The sequence below is a fragment of the Budorcas taxicolor genome, chromosome 15 (genome assembly GCF_023091745.1).
Source record: "Budorcas taxicolor isolate Tak-1 chromosome 15, Takin1.1, whole genome shotgun sequence".
NCBI lineage: Eukaryota > Metazoa > Chordata > Mammalia > Artiodactyla > Bovidae > Budorcas > Budorcas taxicolor.
This window is the reverse complement of record NC_068924.1, coordinates 44746166-44768240: the sequence shown is the minus strand read 5'-3', so window position 1 is coordinate 44768240 and position 22075 is coordinate 44746166. Positions and strand designations below refer to the sequence as shown.

General features: G+C 42.5%; 1 protein-coding gene across 1 annotated transcript in view; it reads left to right on the top strand.

Annotated features, from left to right (window-relative positions):
* Positions 1-22075, top strand: part of SYT9 (synaptotagmin 9) — a 175826-nt gene that overhangs the window by 64956 nt on the left and 88795 nt on the right. The window contains exons 2-3 of the mRNA XM_052652116.1: positions 2713-3064; positions 12969-13515. Of these exons, the coding sequence (XP_052508076.1) occupies positions 2713-3064; positions 12969-13515 (899 nt within the window). The remainder of the gene's footprint in view (positions 1-2712; positions 3065-12968; positions 13516-22075) is intronic.

The window sequence follows — 22075 nt, the reverse complement described above, 5'->3', positions numbered from 1 at the left end:
CTTTATTGACCAAAGTAAGTCATGTGGCCAAGACCAACGTCAAGGGTTTGAGATTTATGCTCCATCGTTGGAGGGGGCACTATGGTGTGGAAGAGGGGATATTTGGTAAATGATAATATATAATTATCACATCACACTTGTAACCTTACTGCCTTCCAGTGTGTCCAGCCTCTGCCATCCTCCTAGTGGTGTGTGTGTCAGGTTGGTGCTAAAGTGATTAACATGATGCAGAGAAGGGAGTTTGCCTCTGTTTGGATTACAGAATGTATTAAGGGGTTTCACTGTGTTGTACAGATTGTTTTATTTTTAGATTTCATTGGAGCAGGTAGAGGTTGATCTTTGCTGTGGCAGCCTGATTCACTGGGAAGGGTTTCCTCCTTTCTGGCACTCCCAGTACTACCACCTGTCATAGAAGTTTTCACCACCAAATTTTCCATCCTGCTGTGTGAGCTGTCAGAACCAAGTAGAGCCTGTGACCAAACCATGTTCTCTCCCCCCTCACGTTGGGGCGCCATGATTTGCGATTTCTAGTGTCCTTTACTTAGCCCGCCTTGACTCTTCCCTGTCCCCCATCCCTGCCTTTGTTGCTCTGCACCTGAGATTTTTAAGTTCTGTGTTTCCCTCAGCATTTCTTCATTGTTGTTTTTTGTTGTTCAGTCGCTCAGTCGTGCCTGACTCTTTGCAACCCTGTGACTTCAGCATGCCAGGCTTCCCTGTCCTTCACTGGCTTGTGTTAAATGTTCAGCCCTGATTGGTTTTTCGTTTAAAACAATCCCAGAAATGCCTCAGTATTAGATAGAAAGTACTTGTCCTTGTTTTCCATAGTTATATAGTTTGCTTATCCTGTTTCAGTGATATTTGAAGAGAAATGGCATAAGCAAAGATTTTGAGCTCAATTACCAGTGTTGAAACTGGAGCCCCTGTGTTTCCAGAGATATGATGTTGTTTCGCCACAAGGGCAAAGATTGATTGGGAGGCATGGAGGAGACACATCAGATCCATCACCAGCCCTGGCAGCTGGCTTTCTGTCAAGGGCAATTTTTCATGAAGAAATTGTCTTATCGTTTCATAAGAATGATCAAGTACCTTAAGAATCATGTTGAAAAGTGCACAGACAGCAGGTGGTCAGCTTGATTCCTTAGGGAAGTGACTTGCAGGATGGGTTCACATGCATGCCTCAGCTGTCTCATGTCATGGATTGTTGGTGTGCTGTGAATCGTTGACATTGTGACTGTTAGTAACTGATTCCTAATTTTCCCCTTTACTAGAATAGGAGTCTGTGAAGGTTAGAGTGTGTCTGTCATGTTCTCCATTGTGTCTCCAAAGCCTGGCACAATCCCTGGCATGTAATGGACATCTAGAAAGCTTTGGCTGAAGCAGTGCAAATATTAATGATGGACAGTAAACGCAGAACCTGGGACGAATCCTTGGGGCCTCAGACTGTAATGGAGCCCAGTAAGGGCAGGTAGGGATGTCCATTAAGGAAGGAGTTTATAGCACCACAGTGCTAGAAATGAATTCAGATTGATGTGTCAGCCTCTCCCTGGCTCTACTGTAGGGTGGGGTGGAAGCCTGGAGAGGGATGGCTTTGTTCCGAGCATTGGGTGCACACCAACTCTAGACACTGCACTGCCATGGACCCTGGCTGAGGCCGTGGGGCCATGCTCCGTGTAGCAGATGTTGTTGTTGCCCCACACAACCCCTCTCCCTTGGCACTTGAGCATCTGCCTACTGACCTCCTAGGCCAGCCCTGCATTATTTGAAATGTGGAAATTTTCTGGCCACAGAAACTTACTTTGCCACCCACATAGCAGAGGCCCCTTGAGAGCTGCCCTCAAATCAATAACTGAAGGGGATTGATGCTGTAAGAAGCCCAGGCCCCTGGGGTGTGGACCCTCTGCAGCAGTTTAATCTCTGCTCCTCCACTGTGGTAGCTGGCTTGACAAAGCCCCCTCCCCCTACTGGCTGCTTTCTTACCCCCCTGAATTACTTCCCTCTTCTAACTGGGTCACTTCCCTCTTCTAACTGGGTCACTTCCCTACTCCCCTACCTATGTTTTCTTCACCCTCTAAATAAACCTCTTGCCCTTGACCACTTGTCTCAGCTCTGCTACTGGGGAAACCCAAACTGTGACTGTTCTCCACCGGTCCTGGGCACCTGACCACCAGGTGGTGGGTATGCTTGAGGCTTCAGAGGCCTTGAGCTACAAAATGTTTAGACCTTTAAAAGCTCATATCAAAAAGAGGGAAAAGCACTCTAATTTTCTCTTGTTTTAAAAAAGATGTTACTTAAATGACTCCCAAATTATACTGCTCTCTGAGATGACAGAGGAATTTTTAATGATAGTTGAAACCACTCTACTCCCAGAATATCAGTGATTTTTATTGCTGAGGCGACAGGGTCTCAGTTGCCTTGCAGGGCATTCCTGGTCCCCTGAATACACCCTGTCTCTTGCTATCACAGGCTGTTTGTTTCTAAACATGCCTGCATGTTACATCCTCTGTGCTTGTGTCTGAATCCTCATTGTCCCTGCCTCAGAATCAGCAGGGACATTCAGTATACATCCCAGGTGATATGGCAGCATCCCAGGCCTGGCCTTCTGCCGTCACTCCTGAGGGATGCATGAATGAGAGGGTCATTCTGACCACACCGTGCAGTAGGTGGGCACGGGAGGAGCAATCCCACTGACCTTTGATCTTTGCTTCTTTGCAGATATCTCAGTGAGCCTGCTGACCCTTGTAGTCACTGCCTGTGGCCTCGCTCTCTTTGGTGTGTCTCTCTTCGTGTCTTGGAAACTCTGCTGGGTTCCGTGGCGAGAACGAGGCCTGTTCTCTAGTAGCAAAGACAACAACCAGGAGCCTCTTAACTACACGGACACAGAGACCAATGAGCAGGAGAACAGTGAGGGCTTCCTAGACCCTCCCACCCCTTGTCCAGACTCCTCCATGAAGATCAGTCACACCTCCCCAGACATTCCCCTCTCAACCCAGACGGGGGAACAGGACAGCTGTGCCCATGGCATCCGCGTGCAACGCCAAGTCACAGAGCCAACTTCATCAGCTCGGTCAGTACTGCCCCCTTCCTTTCTGGATGCAAGGCAAACGCTGCCCCGCTTCCTTCTCTTGACAGCAATGGCATTGACTTAGCCAAGGAGCCTGTAACCTTTCACATGTCCCTTTGGTATCAGAGACACGAATGTGGGAAAACTTGTTGCTTCCTATATTCCAGTCAGGTTCCTGAGCACTGCTTAATCTCTCCTTAATTCATAATAACAGTAGTTAACATTGCTAAGACTTTCCATATCAAAGACTGTCCAAGAACTTTATGTGTATTATTTTATCATTGCTCACAACTTTCTGTGAAACAGATCCTATTATCATTTTCATCTCACAGAAGAAGAAACTTAAGGAAATTAAGAAACGAAGTCATAAATTGGTAAGCACCCAGGTCAGGGTGTGAACCCCTGTTCACATACCACCAGAGCCCAAGTTTTTAGCCTCTCTTCTATGCTGCTCTTGTAGTGCTATGAAATTGATTCCCTGCGCCTCTAGCCTAGCCCAGCTGCCACACACAGGGTCTCCATAGAGTCCCACACGGTGGCTGGAGGTCTTTGTCCATCTCCAGGCTTTTCAAGGACTACAGAGAACCTAGGCCTAGTGTCACTGTCTTTCCATGGGCTGGATCTTTGTGCTTTTGCACTGTAGAGAAATAATACAGTGCAGTGACAAAAAGCAAGGGCTCTTCGGGCCAGTGAACTAGCTTTACCTGCAGGTGTGATATTGGACAGAGTATTTAACCTTCGTCTGTTTCTGTTTCTCTTGTGTAAGAGGAACAGAGATAGGTGGTTTTGAGAATGAGATCCTGACATGCACGTCACATGCCTTGCACAGGCCTGCACCTAGTGGCTGCTCCACACCATGAGCTGCTGTTTTGTTTTTGGTGATGCTGTCATTATCATCATCACTGAGACCTGCCTCTTCCAGGACTCTGATGCATAAAGATAGCTTTGAGGCTAAACGCCAATTCTGCACTGTATATAAAAATTCACTCTCAATAAGGCTTCAGGAAAAGAGACTAAGAAAGCAACTTTCTTTAAAATGAAAATATTTGCTTGAGTGATAGCTGGAGGAATAGCATGTGCTGTTATTTGAAAAGTACAAGCACAGTTTGCAGTTATTTTTAAAAAAATCTTTTTTATTTGTCCTCTAGAAGATTTTACCCTTTTTATGTTAATCAAGTTTATCCTAGAGGCTCTGCTCATTCACATTAAGTGGGATGGAATATGACAGTCTGTAATTTAATTTTTTCCAAAACCTATTTTAGCATCATTTCCAATTCTGAACCAAAGAACTTTATCTAAAATATTCCTCTGTGAAGAAATGGATGGTTGTTTGCCATTTGGTTTAGAAGAAATCTTCAGATTTTATCATTAGGGCTTCTCTTCAGATTTAAGACTTAAATATAGCTAGAGCTCTGTCTGATGCTGCCGTGGAGTTTGTGCATTGGTGCAGACTCATAACAAAATCCTCTCAGTGCTTCAGTAAGTAGGGCCTTCAGATGGAGTCTCCACTGAAATTGTCTCCTGTTGGGTTTTACTCTGCATGTTAATTTTTCTGATCTGGGTTCCATCAATATGGTGTAATAGTACTGTGTTTTTATTAGATGAAAGGTCCGAGGACTCTGCCATAATTCTAGAGAATTGATTGCAATCATATCACTATAATTATTAGTGTTTATTCTAGAAAATACATACGTAACCTGCATATCAAAGAATAGATTTTATTTAAAACTAAAAACTGTAGATATCTTCACGACTGACCTATAGAAACTGGGTAGAAGGAAAACAAAAATAAAGAGAAAGGGAAGGAATTATCCATGCATTTACATTTTGATGTATTTTAGTTTTGAAGTCATGCAATTAAATTCTCTCTTCTGATGTCTAAAGTTGTTTAGTAATATTTGAGTCCCATATGACAACTAAACTCTTTCCAGCTGTATTTGACCTAATACTGATAATTTGCATCATTTTGCATTTCAAACATTCTTATCTAAATTACTGCTGACCTGATTCTATGGGTTATATCTGGAAATACGTATCTTTGACTCAGGGTCTTACCATAATGAGAAGGATATGGTCTTATAATTCTTTAGAGTTGTGCTATAAACACACACACACAAAGCCTTTTTACTGACAAAGTGGGGGAAATGAATGAAATTTCCTTGATCCTCCAGAACACTTTTAACATCCTTTTTTAAGTAGCATTTTTCATACCATATTTGTGGCGGGTGGGGAAGTTACTCTTGATGAGATGGCTCTAAACAATCTGCATTGCTAGTTATTATTTCTACTCCCTTCTTTCTCATTATGATCTTTTTTTTCTCACTGCTGTCTCTTTCATACTGCTTCCCTCCTGCAGCTGTTACCGTTTGTCCCAAAGTTCCCTGGGCACATGCTCAGCCCAGAACATGCAACGCTTGGACTCCCAGTTAAGGCCTCCCCACTTGTCACAGAGATTGGCACAGCTTCTGCCATGACATTTGCTTTGGAAATCCTACTGTCACCTGGCCCCTTCAGCTTAGATATGTATGGCTCCCACCACTGCCTTTGGGAACATCCTAATGATGAGTTTTGCTATATCTTCTAAGAATATTTCTGGTCAGGATGACTTTCTGTTGTTCTTCCAAGATCAGGCATGTTTGCCTTCTGTTTCTGATTAGCTCAGTTACTGTTAGACCCTCCAAAATTCCTGCTAATTCCTTTCAATTTGGATGAAATCCCTTTGTATAATGACCTAATATCCTGGGAATGTGGTTTTGTTTTTTTTTTAGAGCTTTTCAGTACCAGAACATTTTAAAGGTCTCTACTCCAAATATATGAAAATCCCTGAGTCCTCAAAATAGAAGGATCCTTGAAAAACCATCTAACCCATTTCCTGATTCATGACCCAACATGAAAGGCCAATCTGTTTTAAGTCTTCTCAATTTCTTTTATAACACTTTGGTTTTATAAAAATTTCAAGTTCCACACCACAAGCTGCTTATCAGGTCTGTTAAGGCCCTGTGTCGTACCGCCATAGTCTCTTGCTACCAGCTATAGGCCTCACCTCCAGCCAGGGCCACCACGTGGCACAACCCCAGAGGATGCCACTAGCCTGGACTCAGTTAAGAGACCCTACCCGAAAAAGCTCATCGCATTCCATCTCCATCTACACTAGCTTTGCTCTTGCTTTCTTCAGTATACCTGCCATTTCCTGCCCTGGGACCTTCATAAATGCTATTCCATCAGCCTGGAATGCTTCTCTCCATGTCAGGCTCCTTTGCAGCCTTAATGTTCCATCTTAGATGTCACCTCCTCAGAAAAGTTTCCTTGAATGAATGAAAGTTGCTCAGTCGTGTCCAACTCTTTGCAACTCCATGGTCTGCCCATGAAATTTGCCAGGCAAGAATACTGGAGTGGGTTGTCATTCCCCTCTTCAGGGGATCTTCCTCACCCAGGGATCAAAGCCAAGTCTTCTGCATTGCAGGCAGATTCTTTACCATCTGAGCTACGGGGAGTTCCCTGACCACCTGTCTGAAGTACGTAGTCTTTCCTCCACTCCTTCCCACTCTTTATTCTTCTGCAAGTTGCCTTACTTTCACTTCCTCACAGGATTAAAATCTATTTCTGACTATACAATTGTTTGTTTATTAGCTATATCCCACTCTAGATTATGAATTCTGTGAGTTCAAAGACCAGATCTGCTTTGCATCTTCCTGTGTAGGTCAGGAAGCAACAGTTAGAACTGGACATGGAACAACAGACTGGCTCCAAATCAGGAAAGGAGTGCATCAAGGCTGTACATTGTCACCCTGCTTATTATTTAACTTATATGCAGAGTACATCATGAGTAATGCTGGGCTGGAGGAAGCACAAGCTGGACTCAAGATTGCCAGGAGAAATATCAATAACCGTGGATATGCAGATGACAGAAAACGAAGAACTAAAGAACCTCTTGATGAAAGTGAAAGAGGAGAGTGAAAAAGTTGGTTTAAAACTCAACATTCAGAAAACTAAAATCATGGCATCTGGTCCCATCACTTCATGGCAAATAGATGGGAAACAATGGAAACAATGACAGACTTTATTTTTGGGGGGCTCTAAAATCACTGCAGATGGTGACTGCAGCCATGAAATTAAAAGACACTTGATCCTTGGAAAAAAAGTTACGACCCACCGAGACAGCATATTAAAAAGCAGACGTTACTTCGTCAACTAAAGTCTGTCTAGTCAAAGCTGTGGTTTTTCCAGTAGTCACATATGGGTGTGAGCTGGACTATAAAGAAGGCTGAGCACCGAAGAATTCATGCTTTTGAACTATGGTGTTGGAGAAGACTCTTGAGAGTCCCTTGGACAGCAGGGAGGTCCAACCAGTCCATCCTAAAGGAGATCAGTCTTGGGTGTTCTTTGGAAGGACTGATGCTGAAGCTGAAACTCCAATACTTTGGCCACCTGATACGAAGAACCAACTCATTTGAAAAGACCCTGATGCTGGGAAAGATTTATTCGGGAAGAGAAGGGGACGACAGAGGATGAGATCGTTGGTTGGATGGCATCACCGACTCAATGGACATGAGTTTGAGTAAACTCGGGGAGTTGGTGATGGACAGGGAGGCCTGGCGTGCTGCAGTCCATGTCACAAAGAGTCGGCCACGGCTGAGCGACTGAACTGATGTATGTAACACCTAGTGCAGCCTCTCACATAGTGGAATTTTTCATGAATGACAAAATGCATTCATCAGTATCAGGCCATTTTTCTTGTATTCTGATGACAAAAGTGACAAAGCACTAAAAGTATAAACTGAGTGGAGCCTGTAATGATATGAAACCAATGGAAGGTGACTTGTCCCAGGTCTCACATTCATTCAGAGCCTTACTTTTGAATTTGTCAAAGAGTAAGTTCAGAGACTTTTGAACTTGCCTCTGAACTAAGTAATCTGTAGAGTCACAGAAATACTCTGGCAGAATTCAAAGAAGACGACAGTTTGAGTCCTCTAAATGTCATTACTGGCCACAACTCCAGTAAGTGGTACGTTAGGATTAAATGTTGTAATTACTCCAGGAGTAGCACAGGTTTACTAAGCTATATATATATATATATTTTTATATGTTGAGAACACTGATTAGATGTAAACATTTCAAACGGTATGTTTTGAATTAGTCTTTTAGTTATGTCTTCAGATTTTAATAAACTGACATCTTCAAAAATAAAAGTTGCCTAGACCTCTCTCAACTTCCATGAGACCCTGAAACGAGATATAAATGTGTGTTTTCTCTGCTGGGATAATTATCAGGAACTGTTATGTCCATGGCATTTATATATTTACTCTAGACACGTGAACACTTCAGAGAAAGTGTTGGTGGACATAGGCTCATTTTAGTAACAGAATAAAATACTTGAAGGTGACACCAACGTTTCATGCCTTTTTATCTTGGCTGAGGGTGGGGGGAGCAAGACAGGCTTCATGTATGCAGCAGCATTTGAGCCCACACCTCCACCCACCAAGGCCTGCTACCTGCATCTCCATCATCTCACTCACTCTGTAAGCCTCTGAATCCCATTTCCTCCTGCTGTTGTAGTCAGTCAACTGTGTCTCTTTGTCTACTACTCCCCCTTCTTCTGTGTCCATTTGTGATTCAGAACCAGACCCTCCCCTCTGTTTCACAAGGGAAGATTCCAGGAAGGCCAGTTTCCTGTTTCCAGATTGTTGATTTGAACTTTGTAAAGAAACCCATGATGGTTCTGAAGTCACTATTTGCTTCTTTCTTTCCTGTCTTTGGTCCCCAAAGCCTTAAAACACCAGTGTCCCAAACCAGGGAAGGGGTAAGCCAGGTTTTCTCTCTGAGATGTGGTCCCTGAGATGAGGGAGGGTGAAAGAGTATACTCTTGTCTGTGGTTGCATGGGAAACCCAGCGATGGAAGGGAAATTCTGAACTCTGGTTCTTAACACAGAACCTGGAAGGGAAGATGTGGGCATGTGTGAGGGGAAAGCTGCTGGGGCAGAAGAGCTGAAGGTCCCATCGTGCTGAAGAGCTGGGCCCCAAGAGGAAAATTTAATTTCCCCATTGAGGTCTAGAGCATCAGCTGGGAGGCTGAGAAGTGGGAGGCCAGGTCAAGTAGGCAGGCTCTGCTCAAGTACGGTCTCCAAGTACCATGACAGTTTCCCAAGTCAGAGGCCTTTCTTTATCCCTCTCCCTAACATCCAGTCAGTTCTTATCCCCTCTGCCCTGACTTAGGTTAGTGTACAACTCTCTCTTCACCCCCTGGCCAGGCATTTCCTGAAAGGCAGTAACAAGGCTTTGTCTCTCTCTCCCTTCCTCCCTGCCTGACCTCTTACTTCGCACATTCAAATTTGTTCAATTGTAATGTCCTCTTTCTTAAGATCCATTGCAGGTGGCTGGCTTTTTGGGTGACTGAGACTTTATCTGGAGACTTAGACTGGGATCCTGGAACTGGTTAATTCAAATTTGATGGAAGGAGAGGGGGAATCCTTTTGTGTATAGGCATCTACCTACCTCTCCTTACCCTTGGCTCAGCTGAGCACAGGCTCACATTCCTTCAGGCCTGAAAGTGTGTTTTTGAGCTTGTTGTGGGAAATGAGCTTTGCAGATTTGGTTGGTCATCTTGGAAACTGGGCATTCTCCAGGGTTAGCCACCAGTCTTCCGGCTCATGTCTGGGTCAGCCAAGTCCAATGGTGATGTTCTCTTCCTTGCCTGTTTCACAACAGGAAAATGGCTTCTGCCCACCTTGAGTGGGGCAAGAGGTGGAGAAAGCTTACTACACTCCCTCTGCATCCCTAGGCGGAATTCCAGATCCTTACCCTGGGGAGGGGCTCTACTTTACACTGGAGGCCCAGCTCCACTGACTGTTTCGGACCCTTCATCTTGAGGGGAGCTCAGGTCATGACATTCTGTTCTTTATCTTTCCTCTTTTCTGCTTTTGATTTGCTTTTTCCTCCTGCCTCCATTTAAGTAGCCCATGGAAGCTGTGGAATATTGATTTTCCAGTTCCTCCACCTCATCTTCTCCTTTGTGCCCCTGGGGGAAGCCTCCCTGCTCTCCTTTCTAGCTGCCGACTTTAGGCAGCAGGGTGACGGGTCACCCTGGTTCTCTGGCTGCTCTGAGCTTTGCTGGTCCATGCCCCCAACCCCAGTCACCACTCACTCTTTCCTGAGGGAAATGGGGAGTGAGCACTGTCGTGGCCTGTTACAGGCTTTGCCATCTGCTTGAAGCCACTTCCTTACGGTTGAATTCAACTGGGTTCCCAATAGTATGTGTGATCCTGAATAGGAGGAAAAAGGTTGAGACTGAAACTAGTTGTGTAAAACATTTGGGTAAACAGTAGTATTCGTACCTGTGCTTGATTTTTTAAAAGAATCTTCAGCTCTCTTGGAATTTGGAATGGAGTCCTCCTGTACAGTTGGATTCTGAGATAAAGGGCTGTTACTTTGGTCTTTGAAGTACAAATCTCTGCATAATGCCCTCCCTAGCCCATCCCCTCCACCCCCTGGCAATCCATCCTGGTTAGAAGAGCAGAACACGTAGGATTTATTTCTCTCCAGATTTCATGTCTAAGAAAATGTGAGAGTAAAACAGAATATGTTCTATTGCCAAGCAGCCAAGTTCATATATTTTAAATTAAAGTGTACATGGCAGGTTTAGTCTTGTAGATGAGAGATAAGACAAAATGCTGCTGTGAGGAGGCCAAAGCCATGACTCAAAAACCTCGCAGTTAAGCTTTTAGGCACAGAGAGTCTGCTCAGGCAACCACCTCAGGAGAAAAGTGGCAGCAGAGTGGCAGGGGTTGCACCGGCGTAGACACAGGACCCGTGTTCCCTCATAGACGTTGGTGCCAAGACGGCACATCTAGTAGGTCTTGAAGGTGCACTTTTAGTATTTAAACTGCACCCCTGACTAACTTCTGGAGAAGGCAATGGCACCCCACTCCAGTACTCTTGCCTGGAGAATCCCATGGACAGAGGAGCCTGGTAGACTGCAGTCCATGGGGTCACTAGGAGTCAGACACGACTGAGCGACTTCACTTTCACTTTTCACTTTCATGCATTGGAGAAGGCAATGGCAACCCACTCCAGTGTTCTTGCCTGGAGAATCCCAGGGACGGGGGAGCCTGGTGGGCTGCCGTCTATGGGGTCGCACAGAGTCGGACACGACTGAAGCGACTTAGCAGCAGCAGTAGCAGCCTGACTAACTGTATAGCACCCAGGATTGCCTATCATAGGTGGGAGCTGACTCCAGACTCAAGCAGGGCCCTTGTTTGAACCCAGCTTGGAGAAAAAAATCACCGGCAGAGGAAACCAAAGCTGGTTCCAGCCACTTATGACCCCTGCATGGAGATTGAGGCTTGCTGCCCACTGGGGGCCTTTCTGCCCAGAAATCCCACTAGAGCAGGATTAAAACTGTCTAGTCTAGCACTGCAAAGGTTCAGCATCTAGACAGGGACTGACCTGGGTGCTAGCACAGAGAGCTTTATCATTGTCCACCCGACTCTCCCCTTCCATCCTCGAAAAATCAAAAGATACAAAGAAAACTTAAGATGGTGAGTGGATTTCTTTGTAAGAAATTAAAATTCCACAAGAGAAACGTTCAGGCCACACAGTTTTTGCACATGTGGGAATGTGCATGGCTGAGTGTAGACTGTTGGCTGTGACAAGTGCAAGTGACAGCTCTGTGATTGTGCTTTTGTCGTACCGTGTGAGTGATTAGTAATCAGGAGGGTATTTTAGGATGAAGAGAAATGTTTAGCATCATAGCATCTGTATCACAAGGGAGAATAATTTCAAATATGTTTCAGGGCCTATTAATCCCATATTTGCACCTTCATTTCATAAAGTAGTCCAAAGAAAGGAAAAGAAGACAAACTCCAGTGTTTACTCTGTCTCTCCAACTATTTACTAACGCCTCAGAGACAGTTTGATTATTCCCTTTTACCTTCTGGTGGAGAGGAGCTATTTTAATTAAGGTGATTGAGGGACAAAATACAATATAATAGCTATGAACTAAAACGAACAAAATAACCTTAAAGACAGCTTTCTATGTAATGACTACTTCTCTCAGTTTGTGAGGACCCATACATATGGCAAAGAGATTTTCAGGAAAACTTTTAACCCGAACCAGCAAGCTTATAGGGTGAAATATAGATTCTGATAGCAAATATTTAATTTGTAATACCAGTGTCCAACCTTCTCTAACTGAATCCATATATAGATTTATAATAGCTTACCTTTAATTTTTATGTCTCAGTGTTTATTATAGGAATAAAACCCTCCCTCCTCATCACTTGTCACCCACGTGGTACAATGGAAGTACAGTCATGGAGCTGGCACTTGTATCTTTCAGAGTCAACAGAATCCCCTACCAACAGATGCATCCTGTCACATACATCTCCAGAAGAGCAAAGACTATGTTCTTGTGATGAAATGATTTGATTTATCCCATGAGAATGTGAATCCTCAGTAGGCTAAAAACCAGTGCCAGGAAATTCTATATAATGTAGAAAAATATCCATTCTTTTTAAGATACCACATAGCTAACTATTTCAGTTTCAGGACCATACTATATATTAAGGAGAATAATTTTATTTTCTAAACCAGTTTGTACAAGTCTTTTACCTCCCACCAGATGAATAAGCTTCTCTAATTTCATATTAGACAGTTTAGAAAGTACGTTAAACCCTTCAAGGTCACATGTTAGTAAGAGCACTTCCAGATGCCCAGGCCTCCGTTTTGAGCTTCAAGCCTTGGGGAACTGCCTACTCACATTGATAGGCATTTTGAATTTAGATTTAAAAAAAGCCTACAAATCTAAACTTTTAATAGTACATAGCAGTCTACCTACCTCCCAGGCACAGGTTTGTGAAAGACCCAGAGCTAATGAGGTTATAACTTTGTTCTCTCTTGCTCTCCATTCAAGGCACAATTCAATCCGAAGACAACTCAACCTGTCAAACCCAGACTTCAATATCCAACAACTTCAAAAACAGGAACAGTTGACTGGCATTGGTCGAATTAAACCGGAGTTATATAAGCAGAGGTCATTGGATAACGATGACGGGAGAAGGAGTAACAGTAAATCCTGTGGGAAACTGAACTTCATTTTAAAATATGACTGTGACTTAGAGCAGCTCATAGTGAAGATCCACAAAGCTGTCAACTTGCCCGCCAAGGACTTTTCTGGGACTTCAGATCCCTATGTCAAGATATATTTGCTTCCTGATCGGAAGACAAAACACCAGACTAAAGTTCACAGAAAGACCCTGAACCCGGTGTTTGATGAAGTGTTTTTATTTCCAGTTCCCTACAATGACCTTGCAGCCAGGAAGCTTCACTTTTCTGTCTATGACTTTGACAGGTTCTCTCGCCATGACTTAATTGGCCAAGTGGTGGTGGATCACTTCTTAGACTTGGCTGATTTTCCCAGGGAGTGCATCCTGTGGAAAGATATCGAATATGTCACCAACGTAAGTCTAACATTTCTTCATTTTGGTTGAGGGTGGGGAGGGGGGAGCTTTTTGGTCAGCATGCAAACAGATTAGTTACACCTTATTTTATTTGAGGGGTAGAGTACAAAATTTATCTCACTGTACTTAAAGCTGTTGCTTCAAATCTGCTTCTTCAGTTTAGTCCCTCAGTTGTGTCCAGTTCTTTGTGACCCCATTGACTGCAGCGTGCCAGACTTCCCTGTCCTTCACCAGCTCCTGGAGCTTGCTCAAAGTCATGTCCATTGAGTCCGTGATGCCATGCAACCATCCCATCCTCTGTTGTCCCCTTCTTCCTCCTGCCTTCAGTCTTTCCCAGCATCAGGGCCTTTTCTAACGAGTCAATTCTCATCAGGTGGCCAAAGTATTGGAGTTTCAGCTTCAGCATCAGTCCTTCCAGTGAGTATTCAGGACTGATTTCCTTTATGATTGACTAGATTGATCTCCTTGCAGTCCAAGGGACTCTCAGGAGTCTTTTCCAACACCACAGTTCAAAAGCATCAATTCTTCTGTGCTCAGCTTTCTTTATGGTCCAACTCTCACATACATATACAACTACTGGAAAAACCATAGCTTTGACTAGATGGACCTTTGTTGACAAAGTAATGTCTCTGCTTTTTAATATGCTATCTAGGTTGGTCATAACTTTCCTTCCAAGGAGCGTCTTTTAATTTCACACCTGCAGTCACCATCTGCAGTGATTTTGGAGGCCAAGAAAATAAAGTCTGTTGCTCTTTCCATTGTTTTCCCATCTATTTGCCATGAAGGAATGGGGCCAGGTGACATGATCTTAGTTTTTTGAATATTGAGTTTTAAGCCAACTTTTTCGCTCTCCTCTTTCACTTTCATCAAGAGGCTTTTTAGTTCTTTGCTTTCTGCCATAAGAGTGGTGTCATTTGCATATCTGAGGTTATTGATATTTTCTCCCGGCAATCTTGATTCTAGCTTGTGCTTTTTCCAGCCCAGTATTTCTCATGATATCCTCTGCGTATAAGTTAAATAAGCAGGGTGACAATACACAGCCTTGGCATACTCCTTTTCCAGTTTTGAACCAGGCCATTGTTCATGTCTAGTTCTAACTGCTGCTTCCTGACCTGCATGCAGGTTTCTCAGGAGACAGGTATGGTGGTGTGGTATTCCCATCTCTTTAAGAATTTTCCACAGATTGTTGTGATCCACACAGTCCAAGGTTTTAGCCTAGTCAATGAAGCAGAAGTAGATATTTTTCTGGAAACCTGCTTGTGCCTTTCCAGAAACAAGCCTTTCACAATACTCATTTTGTGGTTTCTAAGAATTGCTCATGAAAGCAATATTGAAAAGTAACATTCTCTCTTTTCTACTTCCTGGTTCTAAGCAATTCCCTAATAGACATTAGATATTATCTGCCCTCCTTACCGTATTTTCTTTAGAACTTTCTTAGGTTTGTTTGTGTTAAGTGGATCCTGGCATCCTGTTAGCTGTTACCTGTAGCTGAGGGCACGTTGCCTGACTCTCTGAGAGCATTAAGCCCTTGCCATGGTCTCAGGTCAGCTCAGGAACATTTCTCATGATCATCACATCTTCAGCTTTAATCCCAGAAGTGAGAATGATGGAGAAAAGTTGGCACCACATTTTAAAATACAGAATCAAAGTTGCAAGGAGATCTGTCTGAAAAGATCTACAGATATTGGCAAAACTAATCTATACAAGGTCAAATCCTTTTTAGAGCCCAAGAGAGGGCAGAAGTACTGTGTATTGTTGCCTTATATCCATGTTTACATCTAGACATGAGATCACAATGGTGGTATTTTCACTCCGTTTGCATCTGTTTTACTATCCTGCAGAGGGGTACTGACACTCCTGAAATAGAAAGGAAAATTGCGCCGTCTTAGGGGACTCTGATATTTTAAGACCACTCATGTTTTTTCCCTGTGCAAATTTGCTCAGGTAACTTTGCTAGCTCATCTTCTGAGGGGAATATCATTCTCTTTGTCTGCCTTGGCATCCAAGACACCAAGCACCATAATCCTTGTGCTGCTTGGATAATGATCTAGCTAGAGTTTGGAGCCCATTTAGTGAGAGACTCTTACTCCACTCAAGAAGAGAACATACAAAATCTCTGCCCAGTGACCCATCTCAGCCACTTTTGTCAAATGGGAACTCATGTTGCAAGGGACACCTTCTCTTCACGTGCTGTGTGATAGCAGGCTAACTTTGTCCTGCTACTCAAATAGCAAAGTGAAGCATGGAGTTTTGCTGGCCTTTATTATAATGATGAGGAAAGAAAAGAAGGAACTGGAGAAGAAGCAGAGAACATCAGATGATGAAATTAAAGTGACAGGAGATTGGGGAAGGAACACACCTCTTAAAACTTGAAAGGTTGTGAGATTTGTAAACCCAAAAATGGTTGCTGTTGATGGCAAGGGTTGCATCCTAAATCCCAACTGGCAAAATCAGAAGGCAGTACTAGGAACTTAAAAAAAAAGGGCAGTGGGGGCAGGCTGCTGATATTAAGCAACGAATGGCTCAAGAATGAACCATCGCACTGGAGTTCTTATCAAATCGCCTGTGTGTAAGCTAAGAGACTTCTGGCCAACAATGATGAGCCTTGGTATAGAGACATCAGTCACGTCATCTAGTGTGACATCTTTTTTTAACTTTTTGACTAGTGGATTCTAGGGTTCCATAAAATAACTGGAGTGGTTATTAGAAATCTCATCAGGGATCCTGCTGTGAGCTGCCTTCTAGAGATTTTGTGGGGAGCATAACACGGAGTGCACAGTGGCTGATGAAGGTCTGCATAAACTGACCCTTAGTGGGCAGGACTCCTGAAGCAGTCTCCCATGGGGTGAAAGTAAAGAATGGGGGCCTGCAGAGGCCTCTGGGTCCTGAGATCACTGCCATTGTCACCCTTTATCATGACTGTGGTGGGAGACTCCACTGATGGAGAATCCTGGGCTTCCCTAGAGTTGAGGAGAATGTGAAATTATTTATCAAGGAGGCAAACCATTAAGGCTAAAGGCCTTGAAACTCTCAGTTGTTCCCTCAGCCAACAATAAATATTCTGAGCGTTGATGGCATCTGGATGGCCAGCAGGAGAAAGGATGTCCTAAGAAAGGAATTACAGGTTGTTTCATAATCTACCATTTAAAAAATTTTTGTTTGAAAAATTACAATTTGGGGCTGTTTTAACTGTGCTTTTTTAAATGTGACTTTGTACAAAGACTGAGAAGGAAAGTCTGAGATTTACCAAGGTTTCATTTTTATAATACACATGTATGCCACACAGTATACATACTATACATGTACAGACTAATGAGGGGATGATGAGAAGAGGCACGACCCACCCCTCAGCTGAAGAGCAGACCACCACCAAGTACTGATGATGACCCCGGGGTTGTCCTCCCCCATCACATTCTTTTAGACCATTACTGCCAAGAGGAAACCACTATCCTGAACTTTATTTGTAAGATAATATATTCTTCAGTTTTGTCTGTTTCTGCTTTTCATAGCTCTTCTTTGCCCTTTTATTTCAGTCTACATTGATCGTGACATTTAACAACAGAGATGAATGGAGCCATGGTTCATTTATTTTCATTACTGTATAAATTTTCATTGTGTTATATACATTAATTAGTTCTTTTGTATTGATGATATTTGGGTTGTGATTAGTTTTTTTATGGTTCTGAATACTACTACAGAGAACATGTTTTGTGCACGTGTCCTGGTTCACACATGCATTAATTTCTCTAGGAAGTAGCCCTGATAGAGGAAATATACACATACGTCCAAATTTTCTAGGCAGTGCCAAGTTCGTTTTTCCATCATGGCTATACAAGTCAATCCTCCCGCTGAGGTATGACAATTCCTAATGCTCCACATTCTCACTGACTCTTGGAATTGTCACACTGTTTAATATGTAAACGTATGTACATATGATTTGTATGTACATGCATGTAAATATGATTTGCGTATTCTTGGTTGCCAAGGTTAATGGTCCTTTGATATGTTCATTGGTCATTCACATTTCCTTCCTTGCTAAATGTTTGTTCAGCACTTTCTATTGTTTTTTTTTTTCCCTATATATATAGATGCAATCCTTTGTTGGTTGTATGTATTACAAACATCATCTCTCCATTTATGGCTGCCTTTATACTCATTTGATGGTGTATTTTGATCAACAGAGGTTCTTAAATTTAATGCAATAAAATATATCAACATTCTCCATTGTAAGTTAGCACTTTTCCATCTTATTTAAGAAATCCTTTCTTACCCTATTCATAAAGATATTTTTCCGATGTTTTTATTAGAAACTTTAGTGTTTTACCTTTCTTAAATATGATTTTAGTCCACCTCTCCTCTTCTTAGAAGGACAATAATCTCACCATGAGGGCCTCACCTTCCTGATGTCATTTAAACATAATAACCTCCCAGAGAATCCCTGGGATGGAGGAGCCTGGTGGGCTGCTGTCTATGGGGTCGCACAGAGTCAGACACAACTGACGTGACTTAGCTGCAGCAGCAGCAACAGAGAACCGAAATACCACCATAGTGGGGGTTCAGTCAGTTCAGTTCAGTCTCTCAGTTGTGTCTGACTCTGTGACCCCATGGACTACTGCACGCCAGGCTTCCCTGTCCATCACCAACTCCCAGAGATTGCTCAAACTCATTTCCATTGAGTCAGTGATGCCATCCAACCATCTCATCCTCTGTCATCCCCTTCTTCTGCCTTCAATCTTGCCCAGCATCAGGGTCTTTTCCAGTGTGTCAGTTCTTCGCATCAGGTGGCCCAGAGTATTGGAGTTTCAGCTTTAGCATCAGTCCTTCCAATGAGTATTCAATACTGATTTCCTTTAGGATGGACTGGTTGGATCTCCTTGCAGTCCAAGGGACTCTCAAGGGTCTTCTCCAACACCACAGTTCGAAAGCATCAATTCTTCAGCACTCAGCTTTCTTTATGGTCCAACTCTCATATCCATACATGACTACTGTAAAACCATAGCTTTGACTAGACTGACCTTTGTTGGCAAAGTAATGTCTCTGTTTTTTAATATTCTGTCTAGGTTGATCATAGCGTTTCTTCCAAGGAGGAAGCATCTTTTAATTTCATGGCTGCAGTCACTGGGGATTAGGACTTCAGTATATGAATTTGAGGGACACAAACATTCAGTCCATAAGACATCCACACTTCTTTTTCTATATAAATAAGCAATTTTCTGGCATATTTTCCCAATAATCTGCAGTATAAGCTCTATGCTGACTACGTCTCTATATATGAAGAGTCTGTTTCTGAATTCTCTCTTTTATCCATATTTCTCTTTGAATGTCTCTACCAATAGCACTATTTTTAAATTACTACCATTCTATGATAAGCTTTAATGTCTAGAAGAGAAAATCATCCAGCCTACTTTTTCTTCAGTTCAATCTTGGCCCACACTTGGCTTTTCTCATAAATGTTAGAATCATATTGTCAAATTAAAATTTCTTTCTGGTGTTTGTTTGAACTTCTACGATGTCTATAGGTAAATTCATGGAATTTTTACATCTTTTGTGATACTGAGTCTTCGTATTCATGATCATGGTACATCTCTCCATTTATTTAGTTCTCCCTTAAAGTCTTTCATGCAAAGCTTATGCTTTTCTACATGATGATGTCTTTCATGTGTCGAATATTTTGTTAGTTTGATTACCAGGTATCTTACTTTTTGTTATTTTAAGTAGCATCTTTTCTAAAATTGCACTTTCTAACTCTTGTTGCTGTATAGTAATGCAGTTTAAATTTTGTATGTTTATCTTCTATTTAGCCATTTTGTAAAGTTCTTCTTACTTTTATAATTTATAGACTCTTCTGAATTTTCTTTGTAGATAATCAGTCATGTGAATTATGATAGTTATTTTTTTCTAACCTGTGTACTTATTTTTAATTTAGTGGGCAGACTGGAATTTCCCACACAATGCTAAATAAAAATTGTGGTGCTAGTCATTCTTGACTTGTTCCTTCTTTTAAACGGAATGTCTTTAACATTCCCATTCAGTATGGTTTCGATATAGATGTATCATATCTATGTCATCTACATCTTGGATGTCTGTCATTTTCAAGAATGTATTCCTCAAGGACTTCCCTGGTGGTCCAGTGGCTAAGACTTTGGTCTCCCTATGAAGGGACCAGGTTTCAATCACTAGTGAGCAAACAAGAACCCACATGCTGCAACTAAGAGTCTGCATGCCACAAGTAAAGATCCCACATTCCACAGTGAAGATCAAAGATCCCATGTACCACAGTTAAGACGTGGCAAAGCTAAATAAATAATTTTTTTTTTAATGTACACCTCTTTTCCTAGTTGACTGAACCTCTAATTAAATTGAAGTATAGTTGATTAATAATACTGTGTTAGTTTCAGGTTTACAGCATAGTGATTTAGTTATTCTTATGATTATATTCCATTGTAAGTTATTATAAGATATTGGATATAATTCCTTGTGCGATTCAGTAAATCCTTGTTACTTTTTTATGTATAGTATTTGTTTGTTAACTCCATATTCCTAATTTTCCCTCCCTCCTTTGGTAACCATAAGTTTGTTTTCTCTTGCCTATGAGTATGTTTCTATTTTGTATATAGATTCATTTGTATTATTTTTTAGATTACATATGTAAGTGATACCATCATACTGTTTGTCTTTCTCTGTATAACTTCACTAAGCATAATTTTCCTAGGTTCATCTATGTTACTTCAAATGGCAATATTTGTCATTTTTATGGCTGAGTAATATTCCGTTGGATATATACCACAGCTTAATCCAGCTGTTTGTTGATGAGCGCCTGTATTGTTTCCATCTCTTGGGTGTTGTGGATAGCGCTGCAGTCATGTATCTTTTCTAGCTGCGATTTTCACTTTCTCTGGATGTATGTCCAGGAGTGGGATTGCGGGATCATGTAGCAGCTCTATTTTCAGTTTTTTAAGGAACTTTCCTACTGTTCTCTGTAGTGGCAGCACCAGCTTATATTCCCACCCATAGTGTACAAGGGTTCCCTTTACCTAAGCCTTTTTATCACAAACATTCATTTTATCAAATGCTATGATCTTATGCAGAGACATTACTTTGCCAACTAAGGTCTGTCTAGTCAAGGCTATGGGTTTTCCTGTGGTCATGTATGGATGTGAGAGTTGGACTGTGAAGAAGGCTGAGTGCTGAAGAATTGATGCTTTTGAACTGTGGTGTTGGAGAAGACTCTTGAGGGTCCCTTGGACTGCAAGGAGATCCAGCCTGTCCATTCTGAAGGAGATCAGCCCTGGGATTTCTTTGGAAGGAATGATGCTAAAGCTGAAACTCCAGTACTTTGGCCACCTCATGCGAAGAGTTGACTCATTGGAAAAGACTCTGATGCTTGGAGGGATTGGGGGCAGGACGAGAAGGGGACAACAGAGGACGAGATGGCTGGATGGCATCACTGACTCGATGGACGTGAGTCTGAGTGAACTCTGGGAGTTGGTGATGGACAGGGAGGCCTGGCGTGCTGTGATTCATGGGGTTGCAAAGAGTTGGACACGACTGAGCGACTGAACTGAACTGAACTGATGATCTTATGGGTTTCTTATTTTTCATTCTAATCTACTATTTGGTCAGTTACATTGATCATTTTCTAATTTTAAGTCAGTCTCATATTCTTAATATAATCCAGACTTGCCTTGGTATATTGCGTTTTACACATTGCTGAGTTCAGTTTGCTATTTGGTTTAGCATTTTTTGTGTCTGTGCTCATGAGCGATATGTGTAATTTACTTTCTTGAATGGCTTGAAATCAAGGTAATTCTTGATTTATAAAACCACTTGGGGGACTTCTCTGGCTATCCAGTGATTATTACTCTGCATCTCCACTGTAGGGGGCGAGGGTTCAGCCAGTAGTTGGGGAACTAAGATCCTACATGCTGTGCAGCTTGGCCAAAAAAAAAATGATCTATTTGAGAGAATGATTTTGAATACCTCCCATTTTTTCGTATTCAGTGCGCCTAGACACTTTGGAGAAGGCAATGGCACCCCACTCCAGTACTCTCGCCTGGAAAATCCCATGGATAGAGGAGCCTGGTGGGCTGCCGTCTATGGGGTCGCACAGAGTCGGACACGACTGAGCGAATTCACTTTCACTTTTCACTCATGCATTGAAGGAGGAAATGGCAACCCACTCCAGTGTTCTTGCCTGGAGAATCCCAGGGAGGGGGGAGCCTGGTGGGCTGCCATCTATGGGGTCGCACAGAGTCTGACACGACTGAAGCGACTTGGCAGCAGCTGGCAGCAGCAGACACTTTGGGATTTTTGTTTATTTTTCTTCAAACTGAAAAGGCCCCCTTAGTCTCTAGCTTCTGATTTGTTGTTGTTGTTCAGTCGCTAAGTCATGTCTGACCCTTTGCGACCCCATTAAGTTCAGAAAATAAGGAAGGGAGGAGAGTGAGTTCAGGATATTTATTCCCCTGGATGCCTTCCTTGGAGTATCCATAGGCTGCCAGTAACCTTAAACTGAAAGCCATAGTCCTGAATATCCTGAATACGTCTTTATTTTGCTGTC